The 17127-nt window shown below is 44.7% G+C and overlaps 1 protein-coding gene across 1 annotated transcript in view; it reads right to left on the bottom strand.

Annotated features, from left to right (window-relative positions):
• The window catches only part of Stt3b (STT3 oligosaccharyltransferase complex catalytic subunit B), a 65344-nt gene extending 49757 nt beyond the window's left edge, over positions 1–15587 (bottom strand). Inside the window, 1 exon segment of the mRNA NM_001170539.1 lies at positions 15216–15587. Within this exon segment, the coding sequence (NP_001164010.1) occupies positions 15216–15523 (308 nt within the window). The 5' untranslated portion in view covers positions 15524–15587.
• Positions 15588–17127: the final 1540 nt, after the last annotated feature.

The raw sequence follows: 17127 nt of genomic DNA on the forward strand, positions 1-17127 counted from the left end.
ACCTGAGTTCCACCCCCAGAACGTTACATCCACTCACATGTAAATGTGAAAAGAGAGAACAGAGTTTACAAAGTTGACCCGTAACCTTGACATACACTGTGACGTGTGAACCCTCACATACACATCATGCAAACAAAATATTATCTGCTTTAAAACACCAATGATTAACTCAAAGACGAAAGGTTTCCATCCCTTCTCCTTCGCCTTGTTACTAACTCTCCAGTTTTACAGCTGTCCTTATAGAGGTGGGTACGCCTCTGGCTGAGACTTCACAGTACCTCAACTCAGTGTGAATGGAGCTAGAGAACAGCACCAATCAAGCAGAAGCAACTCTGGCACTTTGTCTTTTGTTATCCCTGCCATCTAGTGGTGGGACCAAAACCCAAGGACATCAGACTTCACAGCCTCCTTAAGGGGGTTGGGGGGAGCCTGCTTTATTTCACTATAGCTACAAAAGCAATTTAAACCCAGGTGCACCAGCTGACATCTTAAAGGCACTGTCTAAACAATCAAGTTTATAACTTCAGATATGGAAATTCAAAGAAAGGTATCCACAGTAGTGCTTCAGTACAGCCGAGAATTAACCAACGATGCCCGAAAAGAGCTTCAAGTCAACTCTGAAGGAAGAGACCTAAAGAGAGCAGACAGGCCCTGCAGCACGAGCATGAATGTACTCATGGGTGCACAAGCAGCTGCAGCTTAGCCCTGGGACGATGCTCCTTGACCTCCACTCACTGGTAGGTGGGCTACTTTCATACAAGACCTTCTTCAGCAGAAGAGCATGTGTGTACTGGGACACACCCACTTCTCTCCTGGTGAGCACTAGAGGAGAAAGTAAAGGGCTGTGTCAAGTCTGCAGCTATCTGGCCACTCTAAGTCACTGTCACGATTCTCCCTCAGTGACGTGGACAAAACTCAAAAGATATGACAACACACAGCAGAGCTTCACAACAATGCATTAACTACAAATAAGGGCTCTGTTTTAACTGTCTGCTGCCAATTCCATCAGTCCCCCACCCCCACCAGAAGAGGAGGGTCTCTGGACTATCAGGGAAGGACCTGCACTTTGTTCTGTTTTGGGAGAGGCTCTTCCTCTGAGGCCACCTTGGGAGACTTCCACCTCAGCCTTCCAAGTGCCGAGATTATGTGTGGACCTACCACACTTGACTTCACTTGACATTTTAAAAACTAACTGAAGGGCTGGCAAGATGGCTCAGTAGTCCTCCAACTTCCACCCCTGTGTCATGGCATGAACCATGCACTCAAATCAAAGTCTAAAGAAGATGTGTGTCTACTGCCTGTAAAAACCCTTCTGATATTTACCTTCTACTTCCACCATCGGCATTTATTATTTGTTTGTTCGTTTGTTGTTTGTTCGTTTGTTGAGACAAAGACTTACTACTTAGCCTTGTTAAAGCCCTTGACTAGTCTGCAACTTACCATGAAGTCAAGGTAGCCTGAACTCTGGCCTACTGCTGGGATTAAAGATTAAAGGTGTGTGGTACTGCAGTTAGGTATTAAATCCAATGGGTGGCATGTTTCCGCTAGGTCTACTGGGTACTATCAACAGACAGAATTGAAATAAATGGAAAACACACAAATCTTCCAAGTTAGAGAGCAGAGCAGAAGTGTCTACACGCGTATGTCCAGAGTTCAGGCGTGAAAAACAGTGGCTTCCCTTCCCTCAAGCTCAAGTTCTGCACTTCAGTCCTGCTCTGTGGCATCCTCACTTCTGAGGTAACTCTGTTGTACTTCGATTGCCCTGTCTAAAGAATTCTAAGAACATAGGGCAAACATTTGATCACACGCTCTGAACTTCTCAAATTCATACAATTTGAAAGAATTTTAGCCACAATTCTTAACCTTAATTTCTAGAATAAAGTATGGAAGTAAAGGTAGGCAAGACAATCTCAAGTATCAGCGAGCACTTCATACCCTGAGAACAGAGCACTCCCAGAAAGAGCACGAACAGCAACTAGCCTGGCTGTGGAAAGCAAGTGTGCAAAGTTTGGGCAGACAATGACTAAATGATTTAAATGAAGAACTCAGAGGGGAAACAAGAAATAGGGAAGTGAGCACACACACACACGCACACACACACACACACACACACACACACACACACACGCACACACGCACACACAGTTACTCTAGCACTTGGGAACCTGGGGCAGGAGGAAGCAGCCTGGGTTACATAGCCAGACGTTGCTTCAATATAAGCAAATAAAAAACAAACAAAAAGCCCCAAGTGGGCAAAGATATTCACGGGAGATTAAAATAATAAATGTAATGTGGAGAATGTCTAAAGATGCTCCTAAAAAATCCTGCACCTATACACCAGTGTTCTCTTCTGACACTGAAGTAAGCCTATGTCACCAATAAATTAGACTGGAAATGATGCCGTCCACTCCAGGCCTTTCATCAGCCAGATGGCTTCTCCCACCTTGGAACTCTTTTGGAGCCCAGGAACCACGCAGTAAGGCAGCCTATGTAACAACAGTGAAGAGCCAAATTCTGATTAATGCACGGTCAAAGTTCCAGCATGTCACCAATGCCCAGGCGTCTGAGGCACCCCTGCTCCAAGCCAGCTACAGCCTTTGGAGACAACTATAAAGCTCTCAAAACGTAGGCTGGTACAACTTCCTAGTCGGCCACATTACGGTGGAAAGTGCTGGCTCCTGCGCCACTAAGTTTTGAGATGGTATCTTTATAACTCGCTGAAATATAATGTCAGTGCAAGTACAGAACTATCAAACTCACGCATGTGTATACCAGAAAAGTTTAACATCACTCATGATAGAAAAAAACTAGAACTAACAACTACTGTAATTTCAGCTCCAGAGACTCTGAACACCCACTCCTAGACTCCTAGACTCTGTGGCCATCTATACTCAGGTGCACACACACGGCCACACATCATCAAAACAAAATATTCATACAGTCAAAATGCTTTCCTAGTTGCAACAGGAAAAATAAAAGAGGCAGGCTAAAGAACAGGTAAATATGAAGATGGTGCTCAATTCTGCCACCGCTGGGTAGGTTTCCAATATCAACAGGAAGTTTCATAATTATATAGAGTACATACATCCCACTTATGTGCATGTTACATTTTAAATATACCTCAACCTATTAGCAATGTCTTCTGTTGTGATCTGGCCCAATAAGTCTAATTAACATAACTTAAATGATAGAAGTATCCAAAATGGTTTTATTTTAAAAGGAAAGCCTTTTGTATCAAGGTTGTTTCCATTAGACCCTTTAAGTTTAGTATATTAATTACTTTGACAATCAAAATATCTTAAAAGGGGGCAGCATCTTCCTATTAATGAAGTGAGTGATTCAATTTAACAACCATAAGTAGCTGGATCTTTAGTCAGTTGTTCAAGCGTGTTTCTTCTACTCTGAGCATACGACTGGCCTTTAACCGTTAAGATTAGGTCCATTTCATTATCTTACATGGCTTCATCATCCTGTTCCTCTCTTTCAAGTGTCGGCATGTTAAAATGAAAGCCTCTCTTGGTTAAAGTCTAGAATACGCGTGTGGTAGGAACCAGACTGCGTGCCCGTGGACAGGTGGAAACGCTTTGAAAAGTCAGTGAATATACAATGTTGGCTAACGTACTGAACAAATTCCACTTGAAACATGCGTTGCCCTTTTGCTGTGCTAGGGACTAAACTTGGGGCTTTGAACGTGTACTAACAGACTTTCTTTTTAAAATACACTGATGAAGAAAGGATTTTTTTTTAAGCATAGTTTTGTTAAGTTTGTAAAAAATAGAAAATCCCGTGAGGTCAACTCCAGGCTGTGGGCGTGAGGACTCACAGGACACTTAACAGACCAATCACTTCTATTAGGCTTTAAACGACAATTGAAAAATGGACAAGGGCCTCAGAGTTTGGTTTATTTAGTACTAATTCACTAATAGCTACTACCCAATGACCCACCTAATAATTAGACACAAAGTTATTTCCTCTGCAAAGATAGTTCCACAAATAAAGCTATTGGTTTGTTCTAATGAGTATTTTTATTTAGTATTCTTTAATTTCTAAGTTTAGAAGGTCAAATCTCTGATGCTTTCTAAAGTGTTGCTGGATTTGAGTATCAGTTACCTTCATCATTGAGTTCAATCAAGAAAGAGTGATGAGTTTAGTAATACTAATTAGTGTTAAGGCATACAATAATTTCAGATCTTATTATTCCTCAAACTCTAGCCTGTAAACTCATTTTTATTGAGATGACATCTTTTCCATTCATCATCTCAAAAATTAACAGTGCAGCTTCTATAACTCAGGAAGCTGGGAGGTATTAACTATTCTTTCTTGTCTGACTCAGTGCTCCTTAACTACTGAGTTAAAACATGAACAGGAACTCAGAGTGACTTGTGCTTGTAAGAAACACACATACAACTAAACTTACACTTTCTCCTGACACTCTTCCCAATGCATCCAGTCGGCCATTCCCCTCACTGCTAGCAGCCCACAGTGCCACTCATAGCTCCCTTCCGCTACAGACCCATCCGTTCTCTAGCATCGCTCCCTTCCTTAAGACTAAATACCTGTGAAAGTGGAGTCACAACGTTCACTGCGTGACTGTTGACACTACAGCCAAACCTAAGAGACTTACTACATGAGCGTTTTACCAAACAAGACACAGTTTAAGATGAAGTTATTTTTAAGAAGGTATATAGTAAAAAAAAAAAAAAAAAAAAAGGTATATAGTTAGAGACAAAATTTCAATATTCATTGTGAGTGTTCACCATGCCCCTAATACTGTATAAAACACTGCAGGGAGAATACAAATGATGTTCTTGACTGAAGGGAACTTTTTCCTGCTTTCTATGGTAACATTAAATCATCATTCACTCCAGGGGCAAATGGACATCAAAATCCAATGACTATGCCCTACAAAGTCAGATAACAAAACAAAACAAAAACCCATGTCCACAAAAACCTAGTGTTTTTTTGACTATTTTTACTTTGTAGATGTAAAACTTCAAAAAATGGCTTCAGCCTGTAAAGTTTAGCACAAGACTGTTTTACAATGTTATTAACAGAGCCTATACTGACTAACTTCAGGTTATTTTCCTGAAAGGAGTGTAGCTGGCATGGTTCACAACAGTAAAGACACTTAGGAGAGTACCTCCACTTCCGAGTTTATACAAGAGGAGTCTCGGGCGCAGGAAAAGGGCTTCTATCCTTACACTGACCATTACCCACGCGGAGTCTAACCTCAAGGCATTTGGATTATTCCCTGCATGGAGTTCAGGATGATGGGCTACATTAAACATCTTTCTTAGGATAGCTGGCTTAAATTAAAGTTTGGACTATAAAGTTCAAATGCTGGCTGACTCACTGAGTTTGAAGAAAGGCAGCTCCAGATTTGAATTTTCCTTCGCAATAAATTAAGTCTGCCAACAGCCCACTATTTGCTCACAGGGTAGCAGGAGCCTTATATTAAGGCACAGCAGGACCACTACCAAATCCACCAAAATCACTTCAGTCACCAGAGAGATACATGCAAGTTTTTTCTGTTTCACTTATGTGCTGATTAGTAAAGGAAGCCTTCCCACCCAGAGTCACTTTCCTGACACCATAGAGCATTTGCTAACAGACACCCAATTCTCAGAGCCCAGTAAAGTTCGTGTTCTTACACGAAGGCCAAGGACCTTTACCATTCTTTGAATTAACTTTATCCTTGAAGATGATTTTTGAGAAACTCTTCTGACTATGACTTTCTCAATATTTCTGAAGACTGACACGGCCTCTAAACAATCAAGAAAACAAACTGAAAAGGATCCAACTCAGTAAACACTGGAACACGAGAGCAGTGGTTCGCAACCTCCTAATGCTGTGACCCTCTAATACAGTTCCTCAGGTTGTGCTAACCCCAACCCTAACATTATTTCTGTTGCTACTTCATAGCTGTCATTTTACTACTCTTAGGAGTCATAATGTAAATACGTGTTTTCTGATGGTCTTGGATGACTTCTGTGAAAGGGTCATCTGTTGCTCCCTTCCCCAAAAGGGTCATGACCCAGAAGTTGAGAACCACTGCACTAGAAGAAAGCAACCTGGGAAACTTTAAGAGAACTCAAAGACGCTATTCAAGATTCTTAGCTATATGAAAACACACTCACAGCAACCAAAACTAGCAGTAATTGTGTGCACACAATGCACGTGTGCGCGCGCACGCACACACACACACACACACACACACACACACACACACACACACACACACCAAACAAAAGAAACAAAGCAAGTAATTACTGCTAGGTATGGTCCCAGCACTGGGGAGGTAGCCTGGGCTATCTCACAAGTTCTAGTCCACCTAAACTGCATAATGAAATCCTGTCTGCAAACACAAAAGAATCACACACACACACACCTTGCAATGGGTAAAGAAGACAGACATCTTGGTGGAGGTGGTGTCTTACATCAGCAAGGGCAAAGCAGTTGGCAGTGCTTTGTGCATCCTGGCTTGAGGGCCATCCTATGCCTGGACTCATAGGAATCACATCATGTCAAGTGCATTCCGCACAGCACAGGAAGAAGTCAGATAAAAGACCTGCCCTCTGCCCTCCGGTGTACAGTACAGGGGGCATAGACATCCACTTGCCACCACCTCTGCAGCATGGATGGAGGATGTCACTCAGGGGCCCACCAGCCACATGGCCAGCCTCCAGGAGGCAGGGAAGGCACAAACAGGACATGGCACCATATGTATGAGTATGTGGTGGTCAAACGGGAGATAAAGAAGTGGAGCAGCGGGGTTGGGGATTTAGCTCAGTGGTAGAGCGTTTGCCTAGCAAGCGCAAGGCCCTGGGTTCGGTCCTCAGCTCCGAAGGAGGGAAAAAAAAAGTGGAGCAGCTTTAGCACTATGAAGAGAGATGAAGTTGCTGTGGGGTGGCACAGAGGAGATGCCTAGCCCCAGCCCCTCACCACCTCCAGCAGCTGAGAAAGCTGCCCACAGGGTCATGAGCTCACGGGAGCTATCCTGCCCTTCACTTGGGAAAGCAGGCCTTGCTCCTCACCTGCTCAGCTCGTGATTGGCCCGGATTAAGAGGGAGGGGAAAGTGGAGGAGATAGCTCTGAGGACAGGGCTAGGCAGACCTGGTCCTGCCACCCTCTACTGTGAAGTGGTGGTGGTGGGTGCCCTCTGCCCCCTCATCCCTTGAAGCACTCAGGAGAGCTGACTGAGGTCATGAGAGCGGGTGAACTGGCCCAGCTGGCCCTGGTGGAAGGGATGTGGGTGAGCAAACCCCGAGGGAGAAAGAACCGGTACAGGCATGCCATGAGGCGGCAGGAGTGCAGTGTGTGTAGGGGTGGTCATCACCCCTGCACCTCTCAGTCTCTCAAAATAGCTAGGACTGCAGGCATGTAACATGGCCAACACCACTGGAGCTCCTTCCTCAGGGCCCAGTTCTTGAACAGTAACTTTTTTATTCCATTATTGTTTGTTTGTCTCCTGAATGATGTCCCCATGCCCTGGTTCTTTTATCCTCTGTCTTCTGAGCAGTTCAATCTTTCTAAGGTTATCTTTTAGCCATCTAAAAGAGTTGGCTTTAAGATCATTTGTTATCTAGGCCTGGAAAGATGGCTCAGTGGTTAAGAGCACTAGCTGCTCTTCTAGAGGACCTAGGTTCAATTTCCAACACTTACACAGCAGTGAAAACTTGTAACTTTGTAGGTAAATAGTACACAGATGTAGGTACACACAGATAAAACACATAAAATAGATTAAAAAAATTCTTTACAAGATCACGTGATACCTTGTTATCTTTTCCCTTCATTTTTACAGGTACTTCCTGCTATAAAGAGAACAGGCAGCTCTCCTGTGCTAGACTGCTGCGTCTCATCTCTGCCCACTGTTCTGACCAACACAGAGGAGCAAAAGGATCCGGATACCAAAGCTACAATTCGGCTTTACTACGACAGGTTAACCAAACTGCAGCAATACAGAAAGCTCACCGCCCCGACACAAGTCAAGCAGTTACTACTTAGGTTAGGTTACAGGGTGGGGGACAGGGACTGGAGAAGCAGTGTCACAGGTGATGAAAATGGTCATGAATGCAATGGTCAGGTGGGTCTTCATTTTACTGGGTACTGACTGGGTCCTTAAGGCTGAACCCCCTTTTTTCTATAATAAATGCCTTTGCAAATGCACTTTTTGCTCTTTTTTATATAAGCACTTGAGATTTACTTTCAAAGAATATCTCAACGACTACAAAAGTGCTGCTTTCTTTTTGATAATCCTACATTCACTGTTTTTGCTGTGGATTGCACATTGTGAAATAATTTACTCTCATAAATAAACTTGTAGACATGATACTTTTTTTTGATGCCATTCAATTTGGCCTCATACTTTTCTTCAGACAAATCTGACCTGTAACAAAATAATGTAAGGTGTGCATAATGCACACTTTAGGAAGGAGTTACTATGCCTTTTAATTTTTGTAACGTTGCAGACAACAGTTCACCTTCAACATTAGCGCGTGCGCACATATACACACATACACATACACACACACACACACACACACACACACACACACCAATTGCAACATTAGATACAGAGAAAAGGAGAGAACAAGAACCTGTCAATATTTAAGTTAAAAAGATAATAATTTGAAGTCTTGTTAAGTTGAAAGGACTAGAAATCACTTTTAAAAAACCATACTGGGGGTAGGGGTGGTACTGTTTAACTGGAAAGGGTTATAAGTTTATAAATCTTAGAAAAGAAACTCATCAACTTGCTTATGAATGGATACTTTAGAATTTTTTTTTTCGTTTTTCTTTTTTTTCGGAGCTGGGGACCGAACTCAGGGCCTTGCAAGCGCTCTACCACTGAGCTAAATCCCCAACCCCTAGAATTTTAATAATATGAATAAAATCTGACTACTCTATCCGAGAACACTTCTTTTGATAAATAAGCATGAGCACACAGTAAAGAAGAATAGCTTTATAACTTAATTTATGGCAGAGACAGGCAATTCACGCCCACAGCTTTTTTACATCACCAACTCCAAGTTAAACTTTATACTAAAGTCCTGTTTCTATGTGTGAACTATTATTATTTTCAACACCCTCAATTCTAAATGAATGGTAATATACAAAGAATATCTTCTCATAGTCTGAAGTTATAACTTAAAACAACACCTCAGTATGAAGAGGCCTCAACTACCTTTAGGTAGTTTATGCAGGCTCCTCAGGTCCTTTGCCTTGGAGAAAAGACAAGTGATCACACATACCTTGAAAATCTATTTACCTCTAGAATTCTGAGTCTACTCTTAAGAGCATAGCTGTCCACTCAAAATCTCCTGCTGGGCTGACTGAATACCTCCAAAGTCAATATTATGAACTTTTTACAGACAAATCTTAGTGAAAATATTTAACTAGATTCAACCATCTTTTCTTCTCAATAGGCTACTTACTAAAAGGCCCATTTCTGAAAATTCATTACTCATCTTCAACAAAAAACAGAACAAAACTTAAATCAACTTTTCTTCTTTCTTCCCCCACCTGAAAACAATCAAAACAACTATCATCCACTAGCGAGCTGACTGCACTAGAGAGGGCTGGGACCAAGCATTTTGATGGTCCAATAAATAAGGACTTAGAACAGATGATTAAGAAGCAAATTAAATTGGTGGCACACGCCTTTAATCCCAGCATTCAGGAAGCAGAGGCAGGTGGATTTCTGAGTTGGAGGCCACTCTGGTCTACAGAGGAGTTCCAGGACAGCCTGGGCTACACAGAGAAAACCAGTTTCAGGAAGGATTTAAAAAAAAAAAAAAGAAAAAGAGTGAAAGACATTTTCTTTGAAACCTGTGTTATAGTCAGAACATATAAAAACAGACTTTGGAATCAGGCAGATCTGGAGACCAATGAATTAAAATATGCTTTGTCTATGAAACAAAAGATTTCACCACATTCCTCAACTGAAAGGTAAGTATTACAAAGTGTGAGACACACTGTTGAACTTACACATATCACTTGAAAATTCTGTTAATGTTTCCTACAAAATTAAGTTCCACAAAGGAAGGGTTACAGATGATATGGCTAACTTGATTAGTACAATTCATAGATTTGCTCATCTTTAAATGATACAAATTTGAATGGACAATTGATATAGACGTAAATAAACAGACATTTAGTAATTTATGTTGAAAAGTATATTCCAAAATGTTTAGATGTCTCAAACTAAGATAGCATTTTTCCAAACATTCAAACTATAAAAAAAGTGCTTCGATATTTTGGCCCGCCTACAACACCAGTAAACAAATTTGCCCCACATTACAGGGGCATCTGAACAAGTGCCCCAACTAACTCTCCCTCCATGTACTCCCACCAGACACGGAGCTCTTTCCTTTGCCCCATGGCTTGCCTACCATTTCTAACCATTTCCAGCCTTCAGGTTCACTCAAGGCAGAAGGGGAAAGCGAGAAGCAGGACACCCTGTAACCCAGCCTGCCAGCCTGGGCTTTTCATAGCAAGCTCCTGGGAGGGAGAAGGGAGGAGAAGGGTGGTCCACACTGAGAAGTGTCGTCAGTCAGAATCAGCACGGTGGTCCTTCTCCTGCTCCTTTAACTTGGGAGTCTATGTTTTCAGGCCCTGTACTGTTTGGATGAAACACTGTAGTGACAACAGGCTAAATAATAAAACAATTCAAGACTTTACAAGTGCTTCATAAGAGAAATAGAATAAAACCCAAAATCCACCACTGCAGATTTTTCTCTCCAAACAACAGAGCCAAGTCATTTAACAAACGTGGCTAATACTCTGGCTTACAGTGTACTCAGGTAAAATTAATGACCAAAACCTCAAAGGGATAGGATCTGATCTTGGCCTGCAGTCCAAGTGAAGATACAAAAAGAGTTATTTGTACATGTTGTTCTGAATGATTTTACAGAAAACAAAGCAATCCAGAAAGAAAGTTTATCCTGGAGTGAAGGAAGCAAGGTAGCATCCTGTATCACAGGCCAAGGCACCAGTAGTCTCTCTAGACTTCAGAGTCTAAAGGAGGAAGGGTGTAAGCACAGCCATGGACACTGAAGAGTTAAGAAAAATATGTCAATCAGAGAACACAGGCAGGAGTGATGTGAATGTTCACTCTAAAATTCAACTTTCCTGTGTGTTGAAAACTTACAGCACAATCATTTAGCAGAGGCAGATCTGCTGAGACACAGAGGCTTTTAACTCAAAGCAGTACTGTGGTGTCCCAGGATCTCACTTTAGAAAACATCAGCCTTGGGATTAGTTACTTCTGAGAACACAGGTGTAGTGTAACTACTAAGACAGTACAATAAAGACTAAAGACAGTACAATAAAGACTATCTTATCTTTTTCTGTACATTCATCACTTTTGAGAGCATGAAGGTCAGGCACAAACAGGCTGCTAAGTTACTTCCACATCCAGGAGTTCAGAGCCAGAGAAGAGAAACTTTAGCTTCTAATGCTCCATAGACAACCGTCTTCATGCAAACCACTTATAACTAGAAGTACGTAGTCCTGCCTAGTCTGGCCCTAAAGCAAAGAAAATCCTGAAGGAAAAGCAAAGATTCCAAGGGCTAACAACAGATCCTATCTGCTTGGGATCTAGCTTATGCTTCACGAAAGCCACGATGACTACCCGAGGGGAAGGGTGGCTGCAAGTGGGCACAGATTCAAAGCCATCATTAAACGCGGCCACTCAAGCACTTCCTATTACATGTACTTCTAACTCGAGGATCCCAGTCGCTCCTGGGCAGAAAGTGTGGATTACAATGAAATCAGTGGTGGTGTACCCCATCTGGAAGCGCTGCGGGACTGCTGCTGCTGCTGCTGCTAATGATCCCAGTCACAGAGGCTTTAAAAGATCTGGGAAACTTTCTAAAACTGCTTGCTTTTGCTAACCATTCTGTCTTCTTCAGAAATGAGGTCAACAGTTTTGTTTGGTTTTTTGTTTCTGTCATCTGTAAAGTGAAGAAAAACATGGGAGACCTCAAAAGACAGGATGCAGTCCACAACTCATAAACAGCTCACTTTCCAAGGCTTATTGCTCCTTTGAAAGATATTTTCACTAATAAACCTATTTATACCATAGTTTCAGCTAAAGCCTAAAGCTTTAAATTCTAAATTCCCCAATTCTCTCTAGAGAGAAGCCCCTAAAAGGCTGTGCCATGAGAAAAAGGGCATCTCCTTAGAGTAGTGCTAATGGGAAGAGCTACCACAATCTGTCAGAAGCTAACAGGAAAGGTCTGGCTAATGTAGCATACAAGTGTTCATAATCACAGCAAAACTGCAAAGACTAAACACAATGTTGGATAAAAGGATAAAGCTAGATGCTTGTCCTTAAACTAGTTGGTCAACCAAATGTCTGGCACCTACAGAACAGTCTCAACTGCTTCCTGGACTCCTGTCAGCTCAACTGAGAAGGGAGAAACATCACTGGCACAAAAGGTGAGAATATAACCCCAAAACATTGCCAAATTAACAAAAGAAAAGGTACTTAAGTCAATAACCTCATATACTACCACCTCTTATAGTAGTTGGTAAGATTTATAACTTGGGAAAATTTAAAAACAGGTGTAATTTGGTGACAACTCCCTCTTGGCAGCTTTCTGACGTCTCACAATTCAAGAGGCACTGTTAGTACAGAAGCACTCACCATCAACTGCCTTTCCCGAAAAGGATTCAGAAATTGGGGGGGTGGGGGTGGGGCTGAAAGTGTGGGCAGGCCAAAATTGGTTCATAGAAACAGGCAGAGAGAACATTGAAATATTACTAAAGGTTCCCATCACTGCTGCACGGTAATCTGAGCCACTTCCAAGCTAGTGTGTGAGACTGCTCTTACTAGCTTTGGAGAAAACTGTTTTAAAAGTCAAAAGTAATGACAGGCCACAGGCAAGCTATACAACCTCACTTGTAAAAAATTTTCAAGAATGATTATGAGATGGAAGAATGAATGGCATGCCTATTAGTAACAGCCATGAAATGAAAATCTAAAGTGAACACAGTGTTCTTTTTGTTTGAACTTGATTTCTCTCATTAGGTCTCTTGAATCAGGCATTCCACGAGATTCACCCAGACAAGTCGCCATGCACAGTGAGGTGCAGGGACAATTCCTTTACTACACTATCTGCTCATTAGAATGTTCTAACATTGCAAGTGTGAACATTTCATCAAGAATACACATTTGACACTGCCACTGGTAGGTGGGAGAGCTAAGTAAGTAAGCAGGTAAGTAAGTAAGCAGGCCTTGGCTGTGGACACTGCAGGTCAGTGTGTGTGGATTAAAATTGAAGTGGACCAGACTCGGATGGAACTGTGTTCCCATACACAGCAGACATAAAAATAGATTTTCATGAATAAAAAGTTATGATCTCAAATTTCTAAGGCCATCTAAGCCTCCTCATATGCAGTTTTACTAGGGGGAAAATGAGCAAAAAAAATTAAAATCGCCTCATTTATTTGTGCATTTATCTGTAATCATTAATTTCAGCATCTGAGTTAACTCTTAGCAGTTAAGAATCTTCCACTTGTGGGGTTGGGGATTTAGCTCAGTGGTTAGAGCGCTTGCCTAGGAAGCGCAAGGCCCTGGGTTCGGTCCCCAGCTCCGGAAAAAAAGAACCAAAAAAAAAAAAAAAAAAAAATCTTCCACTTGTAAAAAATGTTACTTTCTGGAAGTATCTAAAATTCACTTTGGAAGTATTTCCAAATTTTGTTACACCCTGTGCTATCTTCATCTAAAAAGACACAACTTTCTCTTCTAGTGTTGTTCAGTAAATTCTAGTGGCTTTCATTTCTGGTCAATTTTATTTTTAATCTAATTGTTTGTTTCATGCTCTATCCAGTTACTTCACAAGTACTAGTAGGGTCATAGTAATCTCCACCAATATGATTTTCTTCTCTGGTTCCAAATAACATAATGGTCATTTATAAAGCAAATCTAATGTTAGAAAAAAATTGATACCTCTAAAATGGGACAAAAACCCCTCACAGCAGGCCGTCACCGTGGCTCACTGCTTCTCTAAACTGTTTTCCTTCAGTAGGCCCCTCTGGTGTTCAATAGATATTGCAGCATAAATATGTTTCTTAAAGTACAACTTAAATCCGATACTGAACATTTAGGTTCCCCCGGCAAAAATTCATTTATAACCTATATATTATTAACTCTTAAGAAGATTCTCTGTGCATTTCAAATGGTAAGACAAATACCCTACCGTTTAATTAGGTCTAATTACAAGTAAGATTAATTCAAGGTTGATAGGGCAGCCAGAGAAATAAACTAGTTTAAAGAGGCGCGCTCCTGCTCTCTTTCTCAACCCCCCCACCCCTCTCTGAAAGAAAAAACAAAAAAACAAAAAACAAAAACTTAACTCAGGTTGGCCCAATGGGGAGAAAGCCCAAAGCAATCTTCCAGTCTAGGTAACTCTGTGTTCAGAGTTGGGTTAAGTCCCTAAAACCTTCAGGTCAATGAGTGCCATGCAGCGTGTGCAACTTCGGCACCACAATCTAGAGCTCCCAGCACGGTGTGTGGTACGGTTTGTACTCTTCTCCACAGACCTTCCTGCAGAGACCAATAAAAGAACTCATGCAACGCTGTCGGATATTGTGGTAACAACCAGGGTGAGAGTTCGGCTAACAGAATAACGATCTCGCTCTAAAAAGCAACGCAATACAACAGTACAAATAGTGTGGCGAGCTGAGAGCACTTAAGGGCCTTAGGGGGGTTAAAGAGACACTCCTGAAAATACCTGGGGCTGGAAAAACACGAGGCGCTACCACTGCGCTCGCTTTCGGGATAATATTTCTCCCCCTAAATCCTAACACTCCGCTCTCCAAGAGAGAGAAAATACAAGGGGAAAGAGTGAAACTGCGAGGCTGAGCGGACGAGGGGTTCCAGTCATCTCCAGCGGCCAGAAGGCAATCCCGGGGCTGCTCCGAGGCAGGAGAGGAGAGAAATGAAATAAAATGCAACAAGGCGCAAAGCTGCGGCGGAGAGGGCGTGGGGAAGGGGCCCCGGGAGCAAGCCGGGGCGCGGCGGGGAAGAGGCGCCGCGCGGGGCCGGCCCACCCCGGGGGCGGAGGACTGAGGCTCCGCTCCCGGGCAAACTTCGCCAGGCGGGCAGGGGGCGCGCCCGGCCCGGCCCGCGGGAGACCGGGTGGGATCCGAGGGGCTCTGGACAAACGGGGACCGCGGGCTGCCTGCGGGGGAAGGGCGGGCACACTCACCACGGGTCGAACTCGTGGATGATGCTCTCGAAGCGGATGACGGCGAAGAGGCGCGAGCTGAAGCCGGCCAGCCAGGCCAGGAAGAGGATGGTGAAGGAGAGCAAAGACTGCCACCCGGCCGGCTGCGACAAGCCCCCGGACAGCCCCGCGGGGGGCCCCGGCTTCGGCGCCGCCGCCGCCCTGGAAGCGCTCTGGGCTCCGGGCCCGTGGTGCCCGTGGCGGCTGTTCCCCAGAGCCATGAGGCCGCTCCACGGGGACGAGTTGAGAGACGACTTGTGCTTGCTCTCCGGGGCCGAGGGCTCCGCCATGTTGTGCCCCGGCGGCGGGTCTCGCTCGTCCTCCGCGGCCACCGCCGCCGCCTGGAGCGAGGGGTGCTGGGCGGAGACCCAGAGGAGGAGGAGGAGGAGGAGGAGGAGGGCGACGGCGACGACAACCAGGAGGAGGAGGCGGAGGCGGAGGAAGAGCTGGGCGCGCTCCCGCCCTCAGCACCGCGAGGCCGGGACACTGTGGGTGGAAGCGGCGGCGGCGGCAGCGATCCGGAGTCTCCGCCTCAGCAGTAGCCGCGACCGCCGCGGTCTCAACCCAAAAGGCCCCTGCGCCCCACTAGCCATCCGTGTCCCCCGTGCGGCTGAGGAGGCGGCAGTGGCGGCGAGAGCCGACGGGACGAGGGCGCCAGAGGAGCGGTGGCTCGGAGCAGCAATGACATTCCCCCGCCCGCCCCGCCGCGAGGATCACAAAGGGGGAGGAGCCCCCTGGAGTCCGGGCGGAGCTCAGGCAACCTTTGACTCCGCCCCCTCTCCCAACAGGAACTGGCCCCTCCGCCTGTCACAGAGCGACAGGTCCGTTAAGGGGCGGGGCCGGAATGGCGGCGTGCACCAACAGGAGCGCGAGCAGGGTCTTGGGCGGGGCTTCGGCTGAATGGCCCTCCCCTCCTCCCCCTCCGCCTCGCGGCCTCGCGCCTATTCGCCGCCGGCCGCGGCTACGATTTCATTGTCAGTTGAAAGACGCGGTTTCGCGCGCGGGCCTGTTTGGGGCCCTGGGGAAGGGCACCAGGAGGTTCGGCTCGCTTCCCCGCGTGGATCCTGACTCGAGGAGCAGAAGGTCCCACGTCCCAGTCGGCTAAAGGGACGCAGAGAGCACGGCCCTGCGGTCGGCTGCTCGGCGGCCGTGACTTTTAACCCGCTCAGCACGGAGCGCCCGCCACGTGACTGGGCGCGCAGGCGCGGTGCAGGGTCCTGGGCGCGTGGGTCCAGCTGCTAGGCTGAACGTGCCTGAGTGAGTGGCTGGGTCGCTGCATTCTCTGTCCCTGTTGTGCTGCCCTGAAAACTTAGAGAGGGCAGACGATCGTTCGAGCCGCAGCCAGGCGCACGCACACACACAAAATGTCACCTTCTTTTTCCTGTGTTTCCCAATTGCCAGGACATTATTTTTGCAGCTCAATCTTTTGACTGCAAGAATTCACTATTTCCACCTGCCTACGTTCGTCCCGTCACCAAATTAACTTTTCCTGGACTAGGTTAGCTATTTCCCAATTCCCACTTTAGCAAACTAGCGAACCGAAAACCCCTGTGTAGGAACTTTTCCTTGTCTGGGGCAGTTTGCTTATACCGCCTTCTTCCTCCACAACTGGCTCCGCCCATCCCCCAAAGCACAAAAGTCAGAGATAAAGATCAGCGGGATCATTGGGAGACTGGAATTACTGTGATATAAGCCCCCTCCCCCACTCCCTACAATAACCTACAGAGGTTATTGTAGAAACAAGGGCCAGTTAATATTTTATTGGTTTCTTTTGTGACACTGGAATTTTTAAAAATGTGTGTAAAGAAGATTAAGTCCTGTAAAAATTGCAAAATAAAATTGTGTTTCGTTGCTTATTGTCTTCGGTAAATGAACAAACGTACCTAACTAGTAT

The sequence above is a fragment of the Rattus norvegicus genome, chromosome 8 (assembly GCF_036323735.1).
Source record: "Rattus norvegicus strain BN/NHsdMcwi chromosome 8, GRCr8, whole genome shotgun sequence".
Classification (NCBI taxonomy): Eukaryota; Metazoa; Chordata; class Mammalia; order Rodentia; family Muridae; genus Rattus; species Rattus norvegicus.